The sequence below is a fragment of the Capsicum annuum genome, chromosome 6 (assembly GCF_002878395.1).
Source record: "Capsicum annuum cultivar UCD-10X-F1 chromosome 6, UCD10Xv1.1, whole genome shotgun sequence".
Taxonomy (NCBI): Eukaryota; Viridiplantae; Streptophyta; class Magnoliopsida; order Solanales; family Solanaceae; genus Capsicum; species Capsicum annuum.
This window is the reverse complement of record NC_061116.1, coordinates 137,647,914-137,670,743: the sequence shown is the minus strand read 5'-3', so window position 1 is coordinate 137,670,743 and position 22,830 is coordinate 137,647,914. Positions and strand designations below refer to the sequence as shown.

Genomic DNA, 22,830 nt, shown 5'->3' with positions numbered 1-22,830 from the left:
CTATCCACAAAAGCCTCTAAACAAGAAATACCAACTAAGTTGGGATATGCCCCCGACTATAATAAAAAGTGTCCAAAAGTACTAAGATAATAAAGAAACCAATGAAATGACTAGGCCTTTCGAAAGATAGAGGCTCACCACTTCACAAATAATCCATAGATGTACCCAACCACCTAACGCTTCATAGGAGAAATAGAAAAGCCCTCCAAACCTATATCATGAAATAATACAGTGTCCAGGGACGATCAGTAAAGAGAGCACTGGCATGTAACTCAGGTGAAAGGTATAAAATAATGTCATTACCAATAATCAATTAGAAAACCACATGCATAATATTTATATGTACATATATAGGATGCCAGGACAGGGACAAGGGTCATGAACATGAGAGTTAAACCATTAGCCTAAATTGTATGGCTTGCTACTTCATAAAGGCATCCATGAGCTATATGAGTCTGATTCCCTCTGTCGGAAGGGCCACAATACGTGTTAGTAGCACGTACTAAGAAAATCGAGGATAGGCTAAAAAAACCAAGGCGATAGCCATCCAAAATATAATATGTATCCACACACATGGTCATATAGATCCCCAACATTGGCAAATGTTATTTCCAGTGTTAGTGCCTTCGGGACTATACCTTCCGATTAGCTACACAATTCCCTTTAGACCTAATTTAAAATAGTTTACATGTAAACCAACCATTTATCCCACGAATCATTTATTAAAGCATTTACCAACATCGTATGGTCATACCAATATGCTTGCAAGCTAATCCAATTATGCCAAATAAATCCATATAACCATTAGACTCCCAAGATCTAAAATCCAAAACCACGGCCATTCCAATACCATTGTTATTCATTTATATTTTAATGCAATGCAATGTTTCCAAAAGACAAGCTAAATTACGTAAATAACCATATTTACAACCAAGATTGTAAAGAGAGTTGAGGTTAATACCATTAACAAGCCAAAATTTATCCAATTTGGGGAAACCCATGTCCTCCATTCCAACCATTAAAATAAGTCACCAATTCAGTCCTAAAACCATCAATTAAAACATGAATAATTCATTTAGAATATGAGAAAATCAATTCAACCAATAACAATCAAAACCCATCAATCCAAATTCAAACCTATCAATTAAAACAAATAAATATTCAATAAATTAATTCCACAATATAAAATTCAAGTTAAGAAAAGAGAAACATGCCTAAAATATAGAAGAAATTAAAAATAATTTGAAATTCAGAGCATGGAGTAGTGATTTCTCGCAAAACCCTTGAGCTTTCTTGGTTTGGGAGATAAAAAAGAGAATAATAGTGTTTTGATCTTTAAAACTGAAGGAAAAGGCGCCATCTAGTGTTTATAAGTCATTTAAGAGGTAAAAGGACCAAAAGTCACTCACCCCAAAGGAAAGAAAATAAAAACTTGAAGAATACATGTAACGTGGAACACCACTATCGTGGAGGTCAGCCTCTGTGCCACACCACTATCATAAAGGCTCACTACCTCATGGTCCCAAAGTGACCCTGAGCTCCTTCCAAGAATTTTAAAACTTTTCCAAAACATACCTTTAACATCCCTCACCATAAACCAAGTCAAAAACTAACATTACATATACAGAAGGATAAAAAATAAAATGATCGCAATTTAATGGGGTCTCACACCCGCAAAATTGCTACTTGAGTCTACAAATTTTTTGGCTCCTTTGAAGCAGTTGCTACCTCAAATCTTCTCGCTTGTAATATCTCCTTCAAACCAGAGACTTCCTAAGCATCATTTTTTTCCCTCTCGACAGAAGCCTCAAGCTCTCCCATCCTACTATAACTTTAGAGAATTGGGAGGACAGTCGTTCATTATCCCCAAGAATCTCTTCTTTTCTCCTCTAAAAAATAGTCTTCAGTGGTAAGGATCTAGATCTACAACAAAGCTACCATCTCCAACAGACATTATAAGATAGTTTAATATTTTTTTCATTAACAATTTATGTCTTTAGAAAGATGAGATTTTAAATAAGAAAATATACCTAGGAAAAATAACTTGGGCTTGTTCGAGGTTCTTGTCAACATCTGAATTCGTAATGGCATCCAAAACATATTCCTTGATCATGAATTGGGGCTAAGGATAACACGAGATGTTTTATTTTTCTAGGGAAGAACCACTAACCTCTGCGACATCTTTCTGGCCTCTAACTGAAATAGATGGATATTGCTTTTTCGTGATCTCCAGAATGACGTATGAATCCAAAGCTTCTCATGACCTTTTCTCTTACTTTGTGTCTTAAGCTATTTCTCTTTCTATGAAGAAGGGGGTTTGGGCCTCTCAAGGAGTATGATTTTCTTTCTTAGCATGATGGGATAATGATCCACCTTTCGTCACTTTTCGAGTAGGCCACAAAATGGAAGAATAGTCTCCTAGAAAATAACTAGGACTTTCTCTCCCAAAGCTTACCTCCCTTGAAAACTAGCAACCAACTCTATAAAAGTACCCTTCTAAGTTATGAGGTGTTGATTTAAGCGAGGTTGGGAGAAATAAGGTAAAAAAAATAAAAAGATAGGAAAAGATGACCTCAAATGATAATCAGGGGATGTCCGCTTCATTCTCGGAGAGAAGAATCTCCAAATATGTTGCCTTATAATTTTTTAGTACAGTATTTGCTGGACCCAACTAGGAGATTGGTAGTCATGTTGGTAGGTGCCACAATGTAACACCCCGTATTTTCCTAGCATAATTAAAGTCCTAGTGCATGAGTATTCATATATTAAATTTATGAAACTCTCGTTGTTTTTCAGTTTATATCCTTCTATTGCGTAGGATATTCAATTAGCTTTCCAACGATATAAAATTTGCCCAAATTCGATAACCGAGTAAGAAGTTATGGCAATTTTAAGTTTTTGCCATTAAACAATGTCATTTTAACCCTCAGCATGTCGCGTAGGCAGCCCAAATAACAATTGTTGATTTCCAGTATGACTCCGCAAACATGGCGCATCGCGGAGCAGGCCTATTTTCCGTTTGTCAATTTTAAGTTGGCCTCCGTGATCATGGCGCATCGCGGAGGTGGCCAAAATGGCATTCCAAGGCTTACCGCAATAGTGGCGCATCGCGCCATCTGTCCACATTCCAGTTGCCCCTTTTCCAGTGGCTTGGCGCGATGGTGGCGCATCGCGCCAAGGCCAAAAATCGGGATGGTCAGTTTTCAGCTTCCATTTTTAAATTCATTTAAGGGTATTTGGGTCTTTTTCCACGGCTCTAATTAACCTAAAACACGAAATTTAACCCCTAAACACTCTAAGTAGTCATCATTATTCAATTCTTCTTCAAAATTAAAGATCCCATTTTCAAGAATAAAAAACACTAGCTCTCAAAGTCAAGGCAATTTCTCAAGAACCCTCCATCAATCCTTCCAAGTTCATCATCCCAGGTATGTTAGATGTTCACCGATGGATTCCATTCATCCATGGAGCTTAAATAACCTTTTGAATTGTAAGGTTATGATCTTTTTAAGTTATTCGATTTTTAATCATGATTTCATCCATTAATCTCCATGAACTTTGATTTAATACCATGTTTTAATGAAGTTATTGTTATTATTAGATTCCTCATGTTTTAGTGTTATCATTTATTGAATTAAATCATGACTTAGTGTTTTCCGTAATAATTTTATGTCAATGTTGATCCTTTAGTAATTCTATGATTATTTTAAACCATAAACTTTAAGTGTTTGATAAAATACCTACAAGAGCAATTAATTTAATAAGAGTCTTCATGTTATGTCCTTTAATATTTTAGTGTCATGCTACTACTATTGTTTTGAGTCTCGGGGGTATTGAATACCCGAAACTGTAGCTGTTTACTTAATGTTGTCTTAGTATCTTCAGAATAACTTCAGATTATATCATGAGCATTATCAGAACAGTCAGTTAAACTTAAAATAGTCTAGCGTTTCAGTGTTATTCAGTTGGGGGTAGGATTTAGCACCGAGCGAGTATAGGGATGGCGGCTTCCCCATCAGATAGGCAGAGTCGTTAGTAGCAGTCCCTATACACCAGAACTACGTAGCCAGCATAGGATATGAGTAGTCACCCGTCAGATTAGGCTTAACTATCTCACAGAGGTCACCCGTCCGTTCAGGCTTGACACCCTTAGTCCTTTGGACATAATATGAGTTTAGTGGATCCACACAGCCAGCGTTAGTACCCGTAGCATGGTATTAACAACCTTCCAACTGGGGTTACAAGTTAGACCCCGATTAGCTCAAATTGGGGAATGTCGGTTAAATGATACCTCCCACAGTCTCAGATATAGGCTCAGTTCCAGTTCCAGTTCAGTTCTTCAGTTTTAGTATTTCTTGACCAAAGCGTACAGATTTCAGTTAATTTTGGTATTTTAGTTTGCAGATTTCATCCAGTTCATGTCATATGCTTGGTCATGTATACTCTGATTCTACAGATTTTTATGTATTTTCAATATTTTACAGACTTTCATGCATGTTCAGTATCTACAGGTTTCATGTTCTCTATTCAGTATTCCATGCTTTATATGTGTGTTCAGATAGATCATTACTCCTATTCATGAAACTTTACATGTTAGTCTACCTCATTTAGCATACCAGTACATTCAAAGTACTGATCCCATACCTTTCTTTTGCATTATGATGCCTTATATCATAGATGTTGACGCTCAGTTCCCGGACCAGACTTAGTCCCTCAGATTCTCAGCAGTACAGTAGCAATAGTGAGTCCTCGTCACCCGAGGACAGACTATCTTATTTCATGTCTTTATTTCAGTAGTCAGTGGAGTTAGTAGGGGGCTTATCACATCAACTCTCAGTCAGTCAGTCTTAGAGGCTTTTCAGACATTACAGTTAGTTATTTGTTCAGTTTATTAGTACTTTATCAGATGCAGACAGTCATTTTTCCTAGATTTATATTTCAGTTTGAATTTAGATATTTAAAACCTTATGGAACTTCAGTTATTCTTCCGCATTCATGGTTATATTATTCAGTGCTCACAGTAGGTACCAGCTCATGGGTTAGCTTGCGGTCTCTCGGGACCGTAAGCACCATGTAACGACTAGGGGGTAGTCTCAGGTCGTTACACACAATCAAGCTACAAAAGAAGATGCATGTTAGCATAAAATCAGAAAAATAATAGAGACATTTAGCCTTTATCAAAGAGGAACTTACGTCTAAAATTCCATTCTTCCCAAAGATAGATATTAGGGCAGAGATCTTCGATGCGCATGAATACAAACCTCTTAATATACGCCCTGCTTTTATTATCTATGCTAGAAAGAATTCCTCTGTCCTGCTTTTATTATCTATACTAGAAAGAATGCCCCTTCTCCCCCAAAAGTGAACAGACAACAAATACTCAAAAACTAGGCGACAGAAGTAAAGAAGAATAAAGTGGTCGATAGTAAAGGAGAATCCTGATACTTTTATATGTGTAGGGGGAGTAGGTAAGTGACCGCTTTCCGAACACTCTGAGCAACCTGATCAGAAGAAATACCATGCGCCTCATAGAATTGAAGAACAAAGTTGAGGATTAGGGCACAATCGAATCCCATTGTCAAATGATATGTACACACCCCAAGGTAACCATCACTGTGGATGGAAATGTCTCTGGAAAGGCCGAGGACATCAACCCTTACCTCTCACTTGCAATTAGCTCTGAGATATCATCAAAGTCCTTTTCTTAGACTGTGAATGAAGTACTAGACATATTAGATCTTTGTTTTCAAATCAGGACCATAGAACATGAGAAATGGTAGTCCTAGTCGAAGTCTACCCTTTTCTAGGGAATAATGAAATCCAAGGGAGGTTTATTTCCCTCACCCTTCGAAGGGATTGTTTCATAAAGATGCCTAAAGACCATAATCCCCAAGAAGGCATAGAAGGCGTTCTCACCATCCTTTGGTGGAATAAATAACTAATGCATGATCTAGAACAGGAAGGGAGACGACTATGAAGAATTTTAAAAAGAGAAAATATGAGATAAAGAAGGAGATTGTAAAATGAGAAAGGAGTAAGCGATGAAGAGCAATTTATAGGAGAAAGGGAAACCGTGCTTTGAAAAGTTAAGCGTTCAAGGCCAATAGATATATGATGTGTGTCAGAAAGGACTGGAGTGAAAAGACAGGGTGTGTAGGCAATAAGTGATCGAATCGGTTTCCCACTAAAAAGGACTTCTGAAATCCTTATTCTCGTTTTCCAAACACAAGTGTTCTTTCCTCTAAAAGTGAGGGTACTATCTGTATTAGGTGATGTCCACTAGATCTACATGGCGGACACATAGAGATAGGGGTGGCAATGGTGCGATGCGATGTGGGTTCGGTGCAGGTTTTTTCTAAACCTGCGAATTTTAAAATCAACCCGCACAGTTCCGCATCACCTTTAAACCCCCACAAACCCGCCTCATACTCATACCCACACCATCCCGCACTGCCCTACATTTTTGTTTTTTGTTTTTTTGAAAAATTTGTAACTCCACTGAAAACCATAATATTTTCAATACTAGGAAATAATAACTACCAATTTCTATTATATCACTTTTCACTAAGAAATTATCAGAAAAGTATCACGTGTACAAGTAAATGATCAAATATAAAATTTTCATTAAGGTGAGTAAATAGATTAAAAAAGTTATAAAATCGTTTAATTTTAGTGTTATACATGTTGTTTTAAGTATCATAAAATTATAAGTGAAGAATACATATAATTTTAGGTAGATTTACTAAAATAACACTAATTTTGAACTCTTTTTTAATTTAAACCCACATATACCCGCAACCCGCCCCGCCCTGCACCATTTAAAAAAAAATTACTTAAACCCACCCCACCCCCGCACCGCACCCACATAGTCTAAAACCCGCACCACCCTATACCCGCACCACTGCATTGCCATCCCTACGTGGAGAGTACGTGGAGATGGGAAGTCTTGGTGGCACCTGTATTGGGTGAAATATGCTCAAATGCCATGGCGGACACATGTCAATGAATAGGGTACAACGTGGGAAATATGCAGAGATAAGTGGCGTGGTTGGAACTCTTTTGGATGAGGCCGATTCGGAAGGACGCGGGACATATTATGTGGACAAAAGGAGAGCATAGAAAAGAATGTCAGGAAGGAAAGCTGTGAGGGCGAGCACAGCCAAAAAATTGGTTGGCACCGATTAAGGAAGGACCAGCGGCGTTCAATGATTAGTGAATGACCTTAGAACCTGGTAGAGCAATAGAAAGAAATTTTATTTCAAGTTCGTCTTGTTCTGCATTTACTATTCTCTCGAAATAATAGTGTTCCACAGCAACGAACCTGAAGGCTCGAAATCGGCCCTCTAGCTTGGGAACACTGGATATAATACTTCTCTCTTTTTTATTGACTCTACTTAGTTACTTTTTTATTGATTGTCATGCTTCGGCACGTAGAAAAATTCAAAACTAATTTAAAAGCAGTTAAACTAAAACGACCCCATATACAAATCTAACTGTACCATTTTTAAGGGAAACACATATCTTAAGTTCTCATATATTGCATTCTCTGTCGATGGATCCATAGCTCCCTCAATTTCAATCTTCTATTACGTATAAGTGGCCCGCCAGTTACGACCAAATTCAACATTCAGGTACTCTGACTAAACATTTTACCTAGCTGATGAACAATGGACCCAACGAGCCTGCATTTTTGCATAATATGTCTTGCCAATGAAATGAAGTGAAAAACATGTTCTACTACTCAGCGGCAAGAAAACCCGTAAGTAAGAAACATGGGAAATTTACAACTAATACAATGAATTATAAGTACTACTTTTTGACCCATACATTAATTACTCAATCATAGAGAGAAGATACTTCACAAACTGAAGTATGCAACAACACAAAGTGTGACACATAAGACCTCACACCAGAAACTATAGACACCAAGTAATGTCACATGAATAAATCACAAAGTCCGGTTCAGATTAAGGAAAATGAACAGAAACAGAAATACTTCCATGACCTGTTAATCCTATACTCGAGTCAAATGGGACAAATACCTAAATAAATTTTTTTAAGAATAATGAATCCTGATGTTAAACACGTGTCAGTCTATGGACAGTTAAATAAATATGTTGGGAGGGGAATGCACAATTTCGCAACTCTATTAGAATGTACTGCTGCTTTGACTGGCAGAAATGGAGGGGACTTCAGTCTTTACAAGATGAGAACCCCTGCTACTGATATCAAGACCCTGAAAACGACTGAGGGGATCTTGTTGCATTGCGTCTGCCAGAGCCTGTGCATGTCCAGCATGTAGAGGGTGACGCGGATTAGACATGCTGCCCTGGATGTGGTGAAACTGCGGCATCTGTATGTTCTGTGATTCACTTGGCCCTGGCTGCGGTTGATGAGGAAAGAACGCTGGTCGGTTATATGGAATTTGCTGCATTCCTGAATTGTATGCATCTGAGGAAGCTGATATCTGCCCTGTAGCTATTTTAAGTCTTTCAACTTCCTGCTTCAGTGCTTCATTCAGAGCTGTAAATTTGGAATGCCATGAGTAAGATTTGCAAAGCATCGGTAATTGCTCTATCACAGATGAACCATTATTGTCTCAGAGTAGAGGGATAAGTGTTGATTAGAAAAGTAATATTAAGTTTTGTTTATTCAGACTATCCTCGAGGCCAGGAGTTTACAAGTAGCTGACAATTTCGAGATGGAAGTGAAAATGACTGTTTATATCAAAGATAATGTTGCAACAGTGCAGCGAAAAGCAATAGATGGGGAGCTTACCATCACGTAACTGAGCTTGTTGTTCCATAGCTTGCAACCTGAGCTTAAGCTCTGTATTCTCATTAGTAAGTCCAGTTGTATCCCTCTGCAGAAGGAAACAGAAACAGCCATAACATTAGATTATTGCAAGAAGTAAATGAAATAATTTCAAAGAAAATTAATACTAATATATACTGGAAATTGACTTGATAAAATATCAAAACATCTTTGAAACTTCGCCACCTGTATTTTTGTTTTTCCTTTGTATACCCTTCTGCACTTCCCTGTGAGAGAGGTATTTCTCCTTCAGGGCACATAACTTGCAAAATTCATTGTAGGATTGTTGCCATACATGGCAGACTTCTTCAGAGGAAAATCTTAACTATTTGGGACGATATATAGTCAAAAAAAAGTCCTTTTTACCCCAAATGATGGAAGTTATGTTAATTTTATTTTAATTTTTTCCCGGCCATGTTAAGACTTTCAGAAAAAGGAATAAGTTTTTGAATTTTGACATCAACGATTCTATTCATTTAAACAGATATGGTTTGAGTTCATTCAAGGTATTATTCTTGTCAAGAAACTTTCTTTGAAAAAAAACAAATTATTATTCGTGTATAGTTTACAGACCAAAAATAACCAAAGTTGATGGAATAAGTTGAGAGTTTGTGCAAGTATCTAGAGATGTTAGAACATAGAACATAACAACAACAACAACAAACCCAGTGTATTCCCACAGCGTGGGGTCTGGGGAGGGTAAGATGTACGAAGAACATAAGTTCCCAAAAAAGGAAGAAGTACCTGGATAAGGGTCAATTGTGCAGAAAGAGTGGTTGCTTCTGTTTGAAGGGTCTGCACTTTTCTCTCAAGTTCAGATATATAACGGGCCTTTCTCTCTTTAGAACGAGCAGCAGACTGCCGATTCGCCAAAATCCTGTGCAAAATTCTCAAAAGTCAGGCAAACAGAAGATCTGAAATTAAGACTTTCTTCTCTGTTTCTTCCCTTATCAATACGTGTAGGCTCCAGCAAACCTACAAAGTGATACCATGCATTCATCTAAGAAAAAAAGGGCAGCCCAGTGCACTAAAGCTCCCATTATACGCAGGGTCGGAGAAGAGCCCGATCACAAGGGTAGTCTATTCAATGCAGCCTTTACTTTCATTTCCGCCAGAGGCTATTTCTAAGGCTTGAAACCATGACCTCCTGGTTACATGACATCAACTTTACCCATTCATGTAAGGGTGTCTTTGGTATGAATGAAAATGTTTTCCTAGGAAATATTTCCTTGAAAAATAAGTGATTTTCTTACTTATTGCTAGTGTTTGGTTCGTAAGAAGAAAATATTATCCCTAGATCATTAAGGTATAACCAAGGCAAATACTAATAACACCAGACCCGACTCCCACTACCAACCTGACAAGGGAGCCAACTCGTGGCACTTGCCTGAGATCCAAGTTGCAACCCCCAAATCCAACTACTGACTTTTGACACTGGCCTAGATCTGAGAATCAACTCTAGACCCCACCCAAGATCCGACAACTGACTCGAGAAATTGATCTCCACCCGGGACCGACTTTTGATCCTAAACCCAACACCTACATGAGATTCGAATATCAATCCCGAACGGCTTTCGGGTACTCGACTTCGACTCCCAAACGGAGACTCGACCGTGGACCTAGGACCTAACATCGACCCAGGGACTTAACCTTGATTTGGGACCCGACCCTGACTCTCAGCTAGGGATGTAATTCCCGAACTGGGACTTGGAACCCGACCTCGACTCCTAACTCAAGACCGACTACAAATCACCACTCGAGACCCGACCCAAAATTCCCACTCAGGAACCGACTCCGACTGACAATCGAGGTTGGACCTCAAGTCTTGGTCAAGAATCGGGATTCGAGGTCGGGGTTGAGGTTGAGGGATCGGAGTTAGGCCGAGATCGGAACCCGACTCCTGTGTCGAGGTTGGATCTCGAGTTGATATCGAGAGTTGTTCTCGACTCAGGATACGTTCGGGACCTGAGTCAAGACTCGGTTCGAGTTTGAGAGTTAGGTCTAAAGTTGAGGCCGAATCCCAGGTTGTGTGCCTGGGTCAAGGTCGAGAGTCAGGTCTCGGTTTGGGAGTTGGGTCTCGGTTCAGGGGTCGGGTGTCAGAATTGGAAGTTGGGTCTCAGGTTGAGGTTGGGAGACGAATCGCAGAAGTAAGGGTCAGGAGTCAAGAGTTGGTTATCGAGACTCGGATCGAGGAGGGAAGTTGGTGTGTGAGGTTGAAAGGGTGTTTTGAAAAATGTTTTCCTTACTTTATGAAGGAAAGTCATTTTTTGGAAAATATTTTCCAAAACAATTAAGCCAACCAAACATGAGAAAATTGGAAAACATTTCTCATACCACACACACTCAAAGTTGATCATAAACTGATATGTAGCATTTTGACTTAAATTTTGTTGTTGGACGCAAGTGAGACTCTTCTTTGCACATACTTGTCGCAGAGTGCTGGAGACACTTTTTATCCTGTAGGAGCATGAATTCCTCTTTGGAGTAGCCATGCTTCTTAGACAAGATGCAGGTTAGTAGCATAAAAGCATTTGAAATGACAACTTTGAATTCCATAGCTTCGTTGTGCATAGTTATCTTTCATCAGCAGATAGTATACGCCAGTTCCGGATGTCCTAAACTATGTTATGTAGAGATATTTTCTTTACACATATCTCTACGTAACATCTATCCACTTTACCAATGAATAGAAGAAGTTTATGATACCTCACAAGTCATTTGATTCTACACCTATCTAATGGCAGTATATCCAAACGAAATTAGGCTCTTGAGAAATCAGAATCTGGCAATCCGTAAACTAAATAGGTAAATAGAAATTAATATTCATGATCCATTAAAGGCATTGAGTGGACCTAATAACAAGTGAAACTTCATCCTAGGCAGCTACATAAAAAGTACTAGATATCACAAAAATTGAACTTTACAACAAACAAGAGATGGAGTCTAAAAAGGACAGGCAGTTTGATACCTCCTATTCTATTTCTATCAGTTTCCAAAATCATAAAGCCAACAATTTATTCTGAAACTGGACATTGTGGATTGTTAAGTATTACTAGAACCATAATTTTGACTCAAGAATACTGTACTTCAAGGCTCAAGCATTAAGCTCTTTGATAAAATTGCAGGACTTTAAATCATGTGAAAGTAGGGGGAGAAGCTAGCTCTTGGAGCAGAATGAAAAAGATAGTGATCGCCAAACTCTTTGGACAAAAAATCAAAATTTCATGGAAAAGCATCCCTTCTCATAAAGTCCTTAGCGTGATTTAAGCAAACAAAATCGTCCGGCTGGACATCTTTGCTCCTTTGCTCCAAGTTGACCATCTTAGAAGAAAGAAGCGAATGTTCCTGGACATGGCATTACTTCATTTAAACAAGTAGACTTTTCCTTATCAAACTCGTAAGTAAACAGAAAAAGTTATGCTTTGACCAAAAGTTACTAGCAAAATATTAGGCTCTACAGAATTTTGGAACTACAAAATTCATCAACCTAGTTGCAAGACCTTTTTAAAGAAATGTTGATCTAAATGAACAGTGATAATGAAAACTCACTAATCAGGATTTAGCGGAACCGACTTGGTTTGTTTGTGCTTGTGTATGTATACTATATGGTTAGTTTAAACATATGCAAAGTTGATTAAATGCAATAAAAACAGATAAATTGAAATACAATTGGATGTACAACACATCTCCTTGCAGCCAACTTACCGTACGAAACAAGCAACAAGCCTTCAGAAATTTCTGGATCAACCTTATCCAATCTAATAGTTAAAACTCCCAACGAAGCCCTGATAGAAGGATAAATCTAGGGCAGGCAATGGTTCTTAGTGAGAAATGAAGAATTACCAACTTCAGACCCCCAAAATCTGGTATTTATCTTGTTTACCCTGTGTCCTGATTGTTCTCCATGCAACATACACATGGAATTCTTATTGCTTGACTCATTGCAGAAACGATTCTGATCAATGTTCTAGTATAACAACTTGTTAGAGCTTGTTAGATTACGGGGTCGCCCATGTGGACCAACCCGACCCGACCCAGTCTTTTTTTGTTTTAATTATCTGTTAAATGGAAGATAAGGGAGCAATTTAATTTTGAAAAAGAGGGGGAACAGTTATAGTAACTGGCTTATCCACCCACCACTGTACATATACACTCCTTTCTTCTATTTAAGGAGACAGATCAGTGAAAAACAAAATTCTGTGGTAAACAACAAAAACATCAACAAAAATCCAAAAAGGAGGCTTTTAGTTTGTGAATCAACTCTCCGTTTCCTAGAGAGACGAAGATTGACTTGGGGCAATTGTGTCAGTAGCAAATTCAACACTTCCGCTGCAACAGATTAAGGTACATACATTGTTTTTACTACGAATTTGCTATCAATGGCATCAAAGACACAGGCTGAAATTTCCCTAATTTTGCATGTAATATTTACACTGTTATGCATATTAAATCGTGTGCTTTTTAAAAAAAAAAGGCCCTTGAAGTTGAGTTTACTGCCTTTGGCGTTTGGATTGTATTTTTGGTTGACATGGGAGAACCCATAACCTTACCTTGGCAAGGAGGAATAGATAAGTTGTCAAGAATGGACCTTGGGCCTAACTCAACCTCAAAAGTTAGCTCAAGAGGTAAGGATTACCCAACTCCATAAAAGCAAACTACCAGTCTATTTCCCAACCAATGTGGGACTTTTTACCCATTCTAACACCCCCTCACGCCCAGGCCCAACTGGCACTGGCGCGTGGATCGGGAGCCCAAAACAGGGAAGAACCTGGCTCTGATACCATGTCAAGAATGGACCTTGGGCCTAACTCAACCTCAAAAACTAGCTTAAGAGGTGAGGATTACCCATGTCCATATAAGCAAACTACCAGTCCATTCACCAACCAATGTGAGACTTTTTACCCACTCTAACATAAGTATGTGTGGGTGTGGAAAGAAAAGATCCTTATACTTTTATGGTGTTTCTTCTTTCTCAACATAAGACTCAGATTTGCTTTATCTGAGACAAAATCCAAAGAGCTTTAAAAACTGCCATGGATGCAAGCAACAATGAGCCTTATTTTCACCAGATCTAAATTTTTTTTTTATGAACCTGATATGTGAAAAGAAGTCAAAAGTAATTTTTTTTTCTTTTCTTCTTCATATCTCGTTGTTTTTTGTTTAAGAGATTTATTTTGGGACAAAAACTGTACAAATTATTGATACAGTTGATTTTTACAAAGAAGTTGAATGGGAAAAGGGTGACAGTGATATATATCCTATAAAATATTAATATATATGAATATAAGGAAAAGAATAGTTTGGTTCCTTTATTTAATGGAATGTTGTTTGTGTAATTTTATCCATGAATTCAGGATTTGCATAGAAATGACTCCTTTTGATCTTTATTTATTAATTAAAAATATAGAGCCTGCTAGTAAATATTTTTTTCTTTACAAATCTTGTAGTGCTGATGTAGTACTAAATTCAAGTAAAGAAAAATTCATTTTATTTAGTTGTAGTGTTTCATTTATGAAAAGAAAAGTGAATTTCTTTTGACACATGACAGTGATCATTATTCCTTTTAAAATGTGATTTACATAAGCGAATAAAGATGGCTTGACATTTTTTTGTCTCAATTAGTCCATAACTTTATTTTAATAGATTTTGCCTTCTACGATAAATTGTGACATAAGTTGTCACATTGGTTGGTTAAATTGTGACATAAATTGTGAAATGGCTGAATGGGGACAAACTCGAATCACTCCAAGTGGGAGTTCTGGATGTCGAGCAAAGAGACAAAATGGAAGAGCACGTCGTCGAAAGGCATGTTTTCGAGGTCGTGAGATCATACGAAATGGTGTCCCCAGAGCGACTCAAAATCTGTTACGGAATGAAAGGGCTATACGAAGGGAAACAGAAAAGAAATTGAAAGAGTTTAAGTCTTTTAAGATGTCACCTAACATTAGTGTTGCTAGTTTTATACTTCTTTTTGAGATGAAACGTGTAGAACTAGAAAATTATGTAGAAATCTCGGATTGGGAAGCATTAGCTATATTAGCAAATTCACTCTGTGATCCTTGGGGCGAGAGATTAATTGATGTTTACCACGAGATTTGGCCTAGCAAGCCTTTTTGGGTGTACATAAATCGTCTAGAATATTTGTGGAATAATTTTTATTTTTAGATTGACTTGTAACATGAAGTTATTATATATATATGAAGTTGTTTATCTCTTTTTACATGAATTTCATTCATGTAGTTGAGTTTAAAACAACTTAATTGAAAGTTATCATCCTAATACACATTAAGAAATTAATTTCTAATTTTGGTCAAGTGCTTAGTTCGTATATGATGATTGGATTCTTAAGTGTCCTTTCGATTTTATACTAAACATGAAACCTTTAGGTGAAATGATTTGCTTAAATGTGTAATCTGCATGCATAATTGATAACACACTTGCATAATTGTCTCTTAATAACAAACACAACATCAAAAAGGATAATTGCTAACTTGAATAAAGGAGAAAAACTAAATGGAGACAATTATGACATTTGGAGTCGTAATATGTGGTATGTATTGGAAGAGCAAAACGCTCTTGAAGGTATTAACCATGTCTTAAGTTTACCAGAAAAGGACAATACTGCACAACACAGAAGAGACCTTGAAGCTTATAAGGCTTGGAAAAAGGTTGATTCCATTGCACAGGGAATCATTGTAAGTTCTGTAGTTGATGACCTCATACATGAGTGTGAGGAATTTCCTACTGCCAATGCCATCTGGGCTCACTTGCGAGGAACATATGGGGGTACTTCTGTCACTCGCCTCATATAGCTGACTATCAAGTTTGACACTTACAAGAAGCGTCATGATCAGAACATCAAACAACACCTTAGGGTGATGTCGAATATGAAACTCAAAAGTGTTGGTCATGTTCTCTCAGATGAGCAGCAGGTTCAGGCAGTGATCCGATCTCTTCCCAACAGTTGGGAACACTTGAAGGTCAACTTAACCCACAATGATAGCATCAAAACTTTTTCTGATGTTGCCCGCATGTTGCTTGGTGCTGCTAAAGCTGCTTCTAATGCCTTTATGCCAAAATCAAGTGGTAAGAACTCTTCAAGATTCAAATACAAGAAGAAGTGGAAAAAGAACGTGAAGGGAAAAGAGACCGAAGGACCCTATGAGAAAAAGAACAAGCCAAATTCCAACAAGGGAAAAAGGCTTTTCAAAAAGAAAGACAAGAGCAAGATGAAGTGCTACAATTGCCAAAATCTGGGGCATTTTGCTCGTGAATGTCCTGAGCAGAAAAAGGTAGCATTTCTAACTGCAACTCTTAGTGCTGCATATGTTTCTAGCACTGCTTTATTAACTGAATCTTATTCTTGTGTATTGTAGACTCAGAAACCACCGACCATGTGAGTCGAGATCGAGAAGACTTTATGGAGTTCCGTTAGTTTCACCCGGATCAAGGTGGATCTGTGTAGGAAATAATGCAAGACTTGAAGTCAAAGGGATTGGCACTTGCAAAGTAGATTTGCGTGGAGGCCGGTCTTTAATGTTGCATGACATCCTATATGCTCCAGAAATTCGACGAAACTTAGTATCTGTGTCTGTTCTTTTAGATGTTGGTTTTCATTTTTTTTTTTAGTCGTAATTGTGTAAGAATTACTCTAGATAATGTTTTTTATAGTTTTGGATATCGTTATGATCGCTTTATTGTTTTAGATTGTAATCTTTCAACTTATGACTATTACGTTGACCGTTGTGTAATATCATGTTATTCTAGTAATAATGATGCTGATATACTTATATGGCATGCTAGATTGGGTCACATAGGGCAAGACCGAATGAATAGATTGGCAAAGGAAGGACATCTAGGTTCTTTCTCCAAAATTGAAATGCCAACTTGTCAAAATTGTCTTGCCAGAAAGATTACACGTAAACCATTTGGGAAGGCTAAAAGAGTTGAATTCCTATTGCAATTACTCCATTCTGATATCTGTGGTCCAACGAATGTGAGGGCAAGGACTGGTGCTTCATATGTCATTACATTCATTGACGATTTCACGTGCTTTGGTTATGTCTATTTGATATCTCATAAATCAGAAGCACTAGAATGCTTCAAAAGATATATGAATGAAGTTGAGAATCAATTAAACAAAAGTATAAAGGCATTAAGAACCGATAAAGGACATGAATATCTATCAAAACAGTTTAAAGAATTGTGTATTAAAAAAGGCATTATCAGACAATTGACTACTCCTTATACACCTCAACAAAGTGGTGTAGCCGAAAGAAGGAATAAAACATTGTTGGATATGACAAGATCCATGATGACGCAGGCAAATTTACCAATCTCTTTCTGGGGAGATGTGTTATTAACTGCGACCTACATATTGAATAAAGTGCCTTCTAAATCAGTATCTTCTACTCCTTATGAACTATGGACTGGTAATAAACCAAACTTTAATGATCTACGACCTTGGGGTTGTGCTGAATATATTAAAATCGTTTTGGTAAGTTTGGAAAACTAAGTCCAAAAGGAAAGGAATGTATATTTACAAGATACTCAGAACACTCTAAAGGATATGTGTTCATTGGTGAATTAGAAGATGGAAGTACTACTGAAATTGAATCAGGAGATGTCACATTCCTGGAAAATGATTTTTCAAAAAGGAATGAAATAAAGGAAAATGATCCTTTTTACGAAATGTTAAATTCGGATAATCAAATAATGTCGCACGACATTCTTGATAATTCAATTGATCAAGAAATGATTCTTGGTCCAAGTGCGAGTCATGAATCCCAAAATCCTATTGAGGAATCTGATCTTCAATTACGTAAGAGTACCAGAAAAGGAGTACCTAAACAATCTTATGAGATTGAGAATTATGTTTTCTTGGTATCTCCCACAGAATTGGATGAACTTAATTCTGTGACTAAGGCTTTATCAAGTCATGAAAAAGATGAATGGATAAAAGCAATGAAAGAAGAATTAGAGTACATGAAAACCAATAAAGTCTGGGATCTAGTTGACCTTCCTTCTGGGCTTAAAGCTATTGGGAATAAGTGGATTCTCAAAGTTAAACGCAAATCAGATAGGTTAATAGAAAGACACAAAGCACAATTGGTGGCAAAAGGTTTTACTCAAGAAGCTGGAATAGATTATGAGGAAATTTACCTCAATTCGATTGCTTTTGGCTATAGTTGAATGTTTAGATTTAGAATTACACCAAATGGACGTAAATATTGCTTTTCTCAATGGAGAACTAAATGAGGAAATCTACATGGAACAACCTGTAGGTTTTGTTGTTAAAGGCCAAGAAAAGAAGGTTTGTATATTAAACGAATCAATACATGGCCTTAAGTAGTCTTCAAGGCAGTGGTATCTAAGATTTTATAAGGAAGTGATTTCATTTGATTTCACCATGATCGATGAAGTCCATTGCATCTATGTGAAAAAGTCCAATGAAAAGTGTGTAATTCTTTTGCTTTACATGGATGATATTTTACTAGCTGAAAATAATTTGGAGTATGTAAAAAATGTTAAGTCATGGCTTTCAAAGTCATTTGACATGAAAGATATGGGTGAAGCAAACTATATATTGGGTGTGAAAATCCAAAGAGACCATTCCAAGAAAATTTTGAGTCTATCTCAAGAAACATACATAATGAAAATTTTGGAATGTTTTCGAATGAATAGTTGCAAATCCATGGATACTCCTATAGCAAGAGGTGAAACTTGAAGCCTTGAAATATGTCCAAAGATTGAAAAACAAAAGAAAGACATGTCTCGAGTACCATGTTCCAGTGCAGTTGGGAATTTGACGTACGTTATGATGTGTACTCGCCCAGACATTTGTTATGCCATAGGTCTGGTTAGCAGGTATCAATCTAATCCTGGAAGAAATCATTGGAAAGCAGTAAAGAGAATTTTTCGATACCTAAAGGAAACTGTGGATTATTCACTATGCTATAATGGATCCGATTTATCCATAAAAGGTTATACAGATGCTGATTGGGCTGGTGACCGGATCAACTTCCGGTTATGCCTTCTTGCTAAATGGTGGTGCAATTTCGTGGAAAAGTAAGAAACAAACTTGCACAACCCTATCAACTATGGAATCAGAATTTGTGGCTTGTGCATCTGCAGTACAAGAAGCTGTTTGGTTGAAGATATTCTTTGAGCATTTGAACATCGCAAAGAATTCTAAGTGTCTCATGATTTTATACTGTGGCAGTCAAGCAGCTATCATATATACGAAGGATCCTAAATATCACAGCAAGACCAAGCACATTGATATTAAGTATAACTTTATAAGAGACATAGTAGCAAGTGGAGAAGTAATTTTACAATACATTCCTGCACGAAATTTACCTATAAGTGTCGTATTTATGTCTTGCCACCTTGTTCCATGTTTTTTGTATGAATTTGATTACTATTCCTTATCTTAAGCCGGCGGTATATCGAAAACAACCTTGCTACTTCTTCGGAAGTAGTGGTATGAATTGAGTACATCTTACCCCCCAGACCCCACTATGTGGGAATACACTGGGTTTGTTGTTGTTGTTGTTATTCCTACACGAGAAATGATAGCTGATCCCTTTACTAAGGCGATATCTAGAGAGTTGTTTGAGAGACATGTTATAGCTCTAGGATTACGTAGGATATGGTTATGTTTATGTATTGTAGATGACTTGATTATAATTATTATCAATATAAGAATCTTGAATTTATGTCCAATCTCATATGCATGCGAAAATGTGTTTTATTAATACAGTGTATCGAACAAGTCGCGAGATTGGCTCTCTCACACGAGCAATAGCCTTTTACGTCGAGAAATGTGAAGAGAAAAGTTCCACCATAAGATAATGACTTGTTTTGTAAAGCCAGATGTGAGTTTCTGCAATAATATGGATATGAGGATTATTAAAGAAAGAACCTCAGGTTAGACATTTAGAGGTGTCTAGACCAAGATCTGTATGATGTTGAATGACTAAAAGAATGAGACACACGCACCAATATAAGGTGATAACATCATAGCGCGTGTTTCATACCACGTGTGCTTAGCAACCAATGGGTTAATGGAAGAATGAATCCATGTTTCTTCATTGTGTGAGACCCTAAAGAGTTATTTTAACTTTTCATTGAAATACCCTTAGACCTTTTAACTGTTTCTTGAAGTTTCGATCGGTGTTGCTACTTTAACATGTTACTAATAGCCATGAGAGATTCGGCAATACGGTGCATGTCTAAGAAAACAGTTGATTTGGAACAGATAGATTCGAGTAGAAAGGAAAGACGATTAAAATGAATATTTTAACTTGTTTACACAAGCCGGCTAATTACACTAACCATATAAGAGTCAAGTGTAATTGTGTATATAAAGTTAATCATGAACTCGAGTTCACCTCTTTAAGAGGATGAGGGATCAGATAACTACTGAAGTAGTTAATAATGTCTGGAGTATTGTGAGTATTAGAATCCTCATATTAGTAGAGAATCCTTTCCACATGTGATTGGATTTCTTTATGTAGCTTGTAAAACCTTATAGGTAAAGCTCATAATGATCACAGGTCGCACGAACTATTTGCAGTATGAATTGGTGACTTGTTGATGTCGTACTAGTGCGGGTCTAGTCCACCATGTGTGAAGTAGGAGATGTTAGATAACGGGTCATGGGTCACCCATGTGGACCGACCCGACCCGACCCAGTCTTTTTTTGTTTTAGTTATCTGTTAAGTGGAAGATAAGGGAGCAATTTAATTTTGAAAAAGAGGGGGAACAGTTATTGAGTAACTGGCTTATCCACCCACCATTGTACATATACGCTCCTTTCTTCTGTTTAAGGAGACAGATCAGTGAAAAACAAAATTCTGTGGTAAACAACAAAAACATCAACAAAAATCCAAAAGGAGGCTTTTAGTTTGTGAATCAACTCTTCGTTTCCTAGAGAGACGAAGATTAACTTGGCGATTGTGTCAGTAGCAAATTCAACACTTCCGTTGCAACAGATTAAGGTACATACACTGTTTTTACTACGAATTTGCTATCAGATCTTTAGTTTAAAAGCTTTGGTTTGACTCATCTAGATGCTTTGCTGCCCTTCTTTCTACTGTTAGTGTGCTATAGCATTTCATTATACTTGCTTCAAAGAAATTTCCACCAACTCTCCCTGTGTGTTTAGTAGCATCTCTATTGAGCTCAATGCCCGGGAGTGTTCAATAATATTCAATACCAATAATGACAAAAACAAAAACATGAAATTCCTAATTCATATTACTCTTCAGCAAAGCAGTCAGCCAGTCAAGAGTGCAACACCTCTTGATTAGCTTCATAATCATCCTGGCTGGACGTGCTTCTACTGAATTAACACAGAAAATTCAGATCCATATAAAGAAAGCAAGTAATTTTCAGGAGAGCATAAAATTGACCAAATTGAGGCGAATTAAAGATACATCATTTTGTAGTGAAACAATCAAAAACATACTTGATCAAGCTATATAGTCAAGAGGAATTAAGATCTACTTCAAGATCTTCTACTAAAATTCTAGATTCCCAGATCTTTCAACAAGTCTTATGATCACTAATACCATCCCATTCAAACTGATATACATCACAATTCAACACGAATAATGCGAAGAATCATATGTTGCTTGACTTTAAAATACTTAAAAAGAAACTACCTTTTAGCACGTTTGGGATCAATGGTCCAGAGCTCAGTCAACTTATCAGGAGCCATAGCTTTCTTAGCTTCAATACTCTCACTGAGCAATAAACTTGAGATATCTACAGAATTACTATGCCTATGACGTGGCCTCATCATGCTCTTCTCCCCGTCACTAGTCTCAGCTCCCACTTGACTCCCTCCTGCGCCAGCATTGTCGAGACCAGTAGCATCGCCGAGGTTAGATCCACCGGTGAGCTTCTCAATGTCCATGTAGGTAGAGAAGAAATCATCCTCCGATCCCATCTCCTCGAAACTTCCTGCCGGCACATCGAATGGGTCGGAGACCAGATCTAGATCCTCCGGCAACCGGAAGTTCACCTCGGAGTGAGCTCGGCGGTGGTGAGATGGACGGAATGCTTCTGAAAATGACGTCGGTTGATTCGGTAACTTGACGGAATTTAGATTTGACGGACCTTGCATCTCCGACAACGTGGAGTTTGAGAATGAAGCAATGAAGTTGAAGAAGAGCAACAAAATTGATATAGTTAAGTAGAGTTTAGTTGTTGTTTATTAAGAACCTGTTTGAAAGCGGTTTGTTTTGAGTTATTTAACTGGAAAAGTTTTCACTACTTGATTTGCGAAAGAAAAGGGTATGGGTGTCGTGGACTTCTGTGGGGTCCATTATATGGAGGAGCATAATGATTTCACCGAACTGGGTCTGCATGGGCCTTGGTCCCATTTGGGTCAACTAAAAAGAATGTAAATTAAAAATATTAAAAATTAAACAAATACACAACTTATGTTTTCAATATTATAAAAAAATCTCAACTCCCTAAATCTATATCTATAATCTATAATTTATATCTATAATATATTAAAAATATAAAAATCTTTAAAAAAATAATTTAAACTTTTTACCTTTAATTAAAAAACTCCATAATAGATAAAATCATCTTTTAACATTTTTTCTTCAATTTTTAATATTAAATATCTTCTAAAATAAATATATATATATATAAAATTAAATGGAGAAGATTTTCTACTTTTAATTGAATTCCTAAATTTTATGGCAATAAATTGTTAAGGAAAATACAACTTCAAAAAAAATATTAAATAAAAAAAATTCTATATAAGGTAAAGTTCAAAATATTTTAGAAAAATTGGTAAACTATTTTACATAAAATAGGTTAAGACTCCTAAAAGAATAAAAAGAAAAAAAATTCTTCTAAATATTAAATGCAAATGCAATTCGTGTATCCCCGTTAAAAAAGGTAGTGGACTTCACCCAAAAAAAGGTATTGTTTTAATTTTAGGTTAGAACTATTATTCTTTAATTTTGTTATAATATTTTAGTTTATGAGTCT

At 37.0% G+C, this 22,830-nt stretch overlaps 1 protein-coding gene across 1 annotated transcript; it reads right to left on the bottom strand.

Annotated features, from left to right (window-relative positions):
- Positions 1 to 7,801: 7,801 nt before the first annotated feature.
- LOC107873348 (transcription factor RF2b) lies at positions 7,802 to 22,119 on the bottom strand. The gene is made up of 4 exons (XM_016720166.2): positions 21,483 to 22,119; positions 9,559 to 9,691; positions 8,779 to 8,863; positions 7,802 to 8,523 (listed from the first exon to the last, which is right to left on the bottom strand). The coding sequence occupies exons 1-4, from the start codon at positions 21,944 to 21,946 to the stop codon at positions 8,150 to 8,152; spliced, it is 1,056 nt and encodes a 351-aa protein (XP_016575652.1). The 5' UTR covers positions 21,947 to 22,119; the 3' UTR covers positions 7,802 to 8,149.
- Between the last annotated feature and the right edge of the window lie 711 nt (positions 22,120 to 22,830).

Coding starts and splice junctions, on each gene's coding strand:
- LOC107873348 (XM_016720166.2), bottom strand. CDS start 21,946: ATGCAAGGTCCGTCAAATCTAAATTCCGTCAAGTTACCGAATCAACCG. Junction 9,692..21,482: donor GATCCCAAACGTGCTAAAAG/GTAGTTTCTTTT, acceptor AATTTTGCACAG/GATTTTGGCGAATCGGCAGT. Junction 8,524..8,778: donor ACAAGCTCAGTTACGTGATG/GTAAGCTCCCCA, acceptor CCAAATTTACAG/CTCTGAATGAAGCACTGAAG.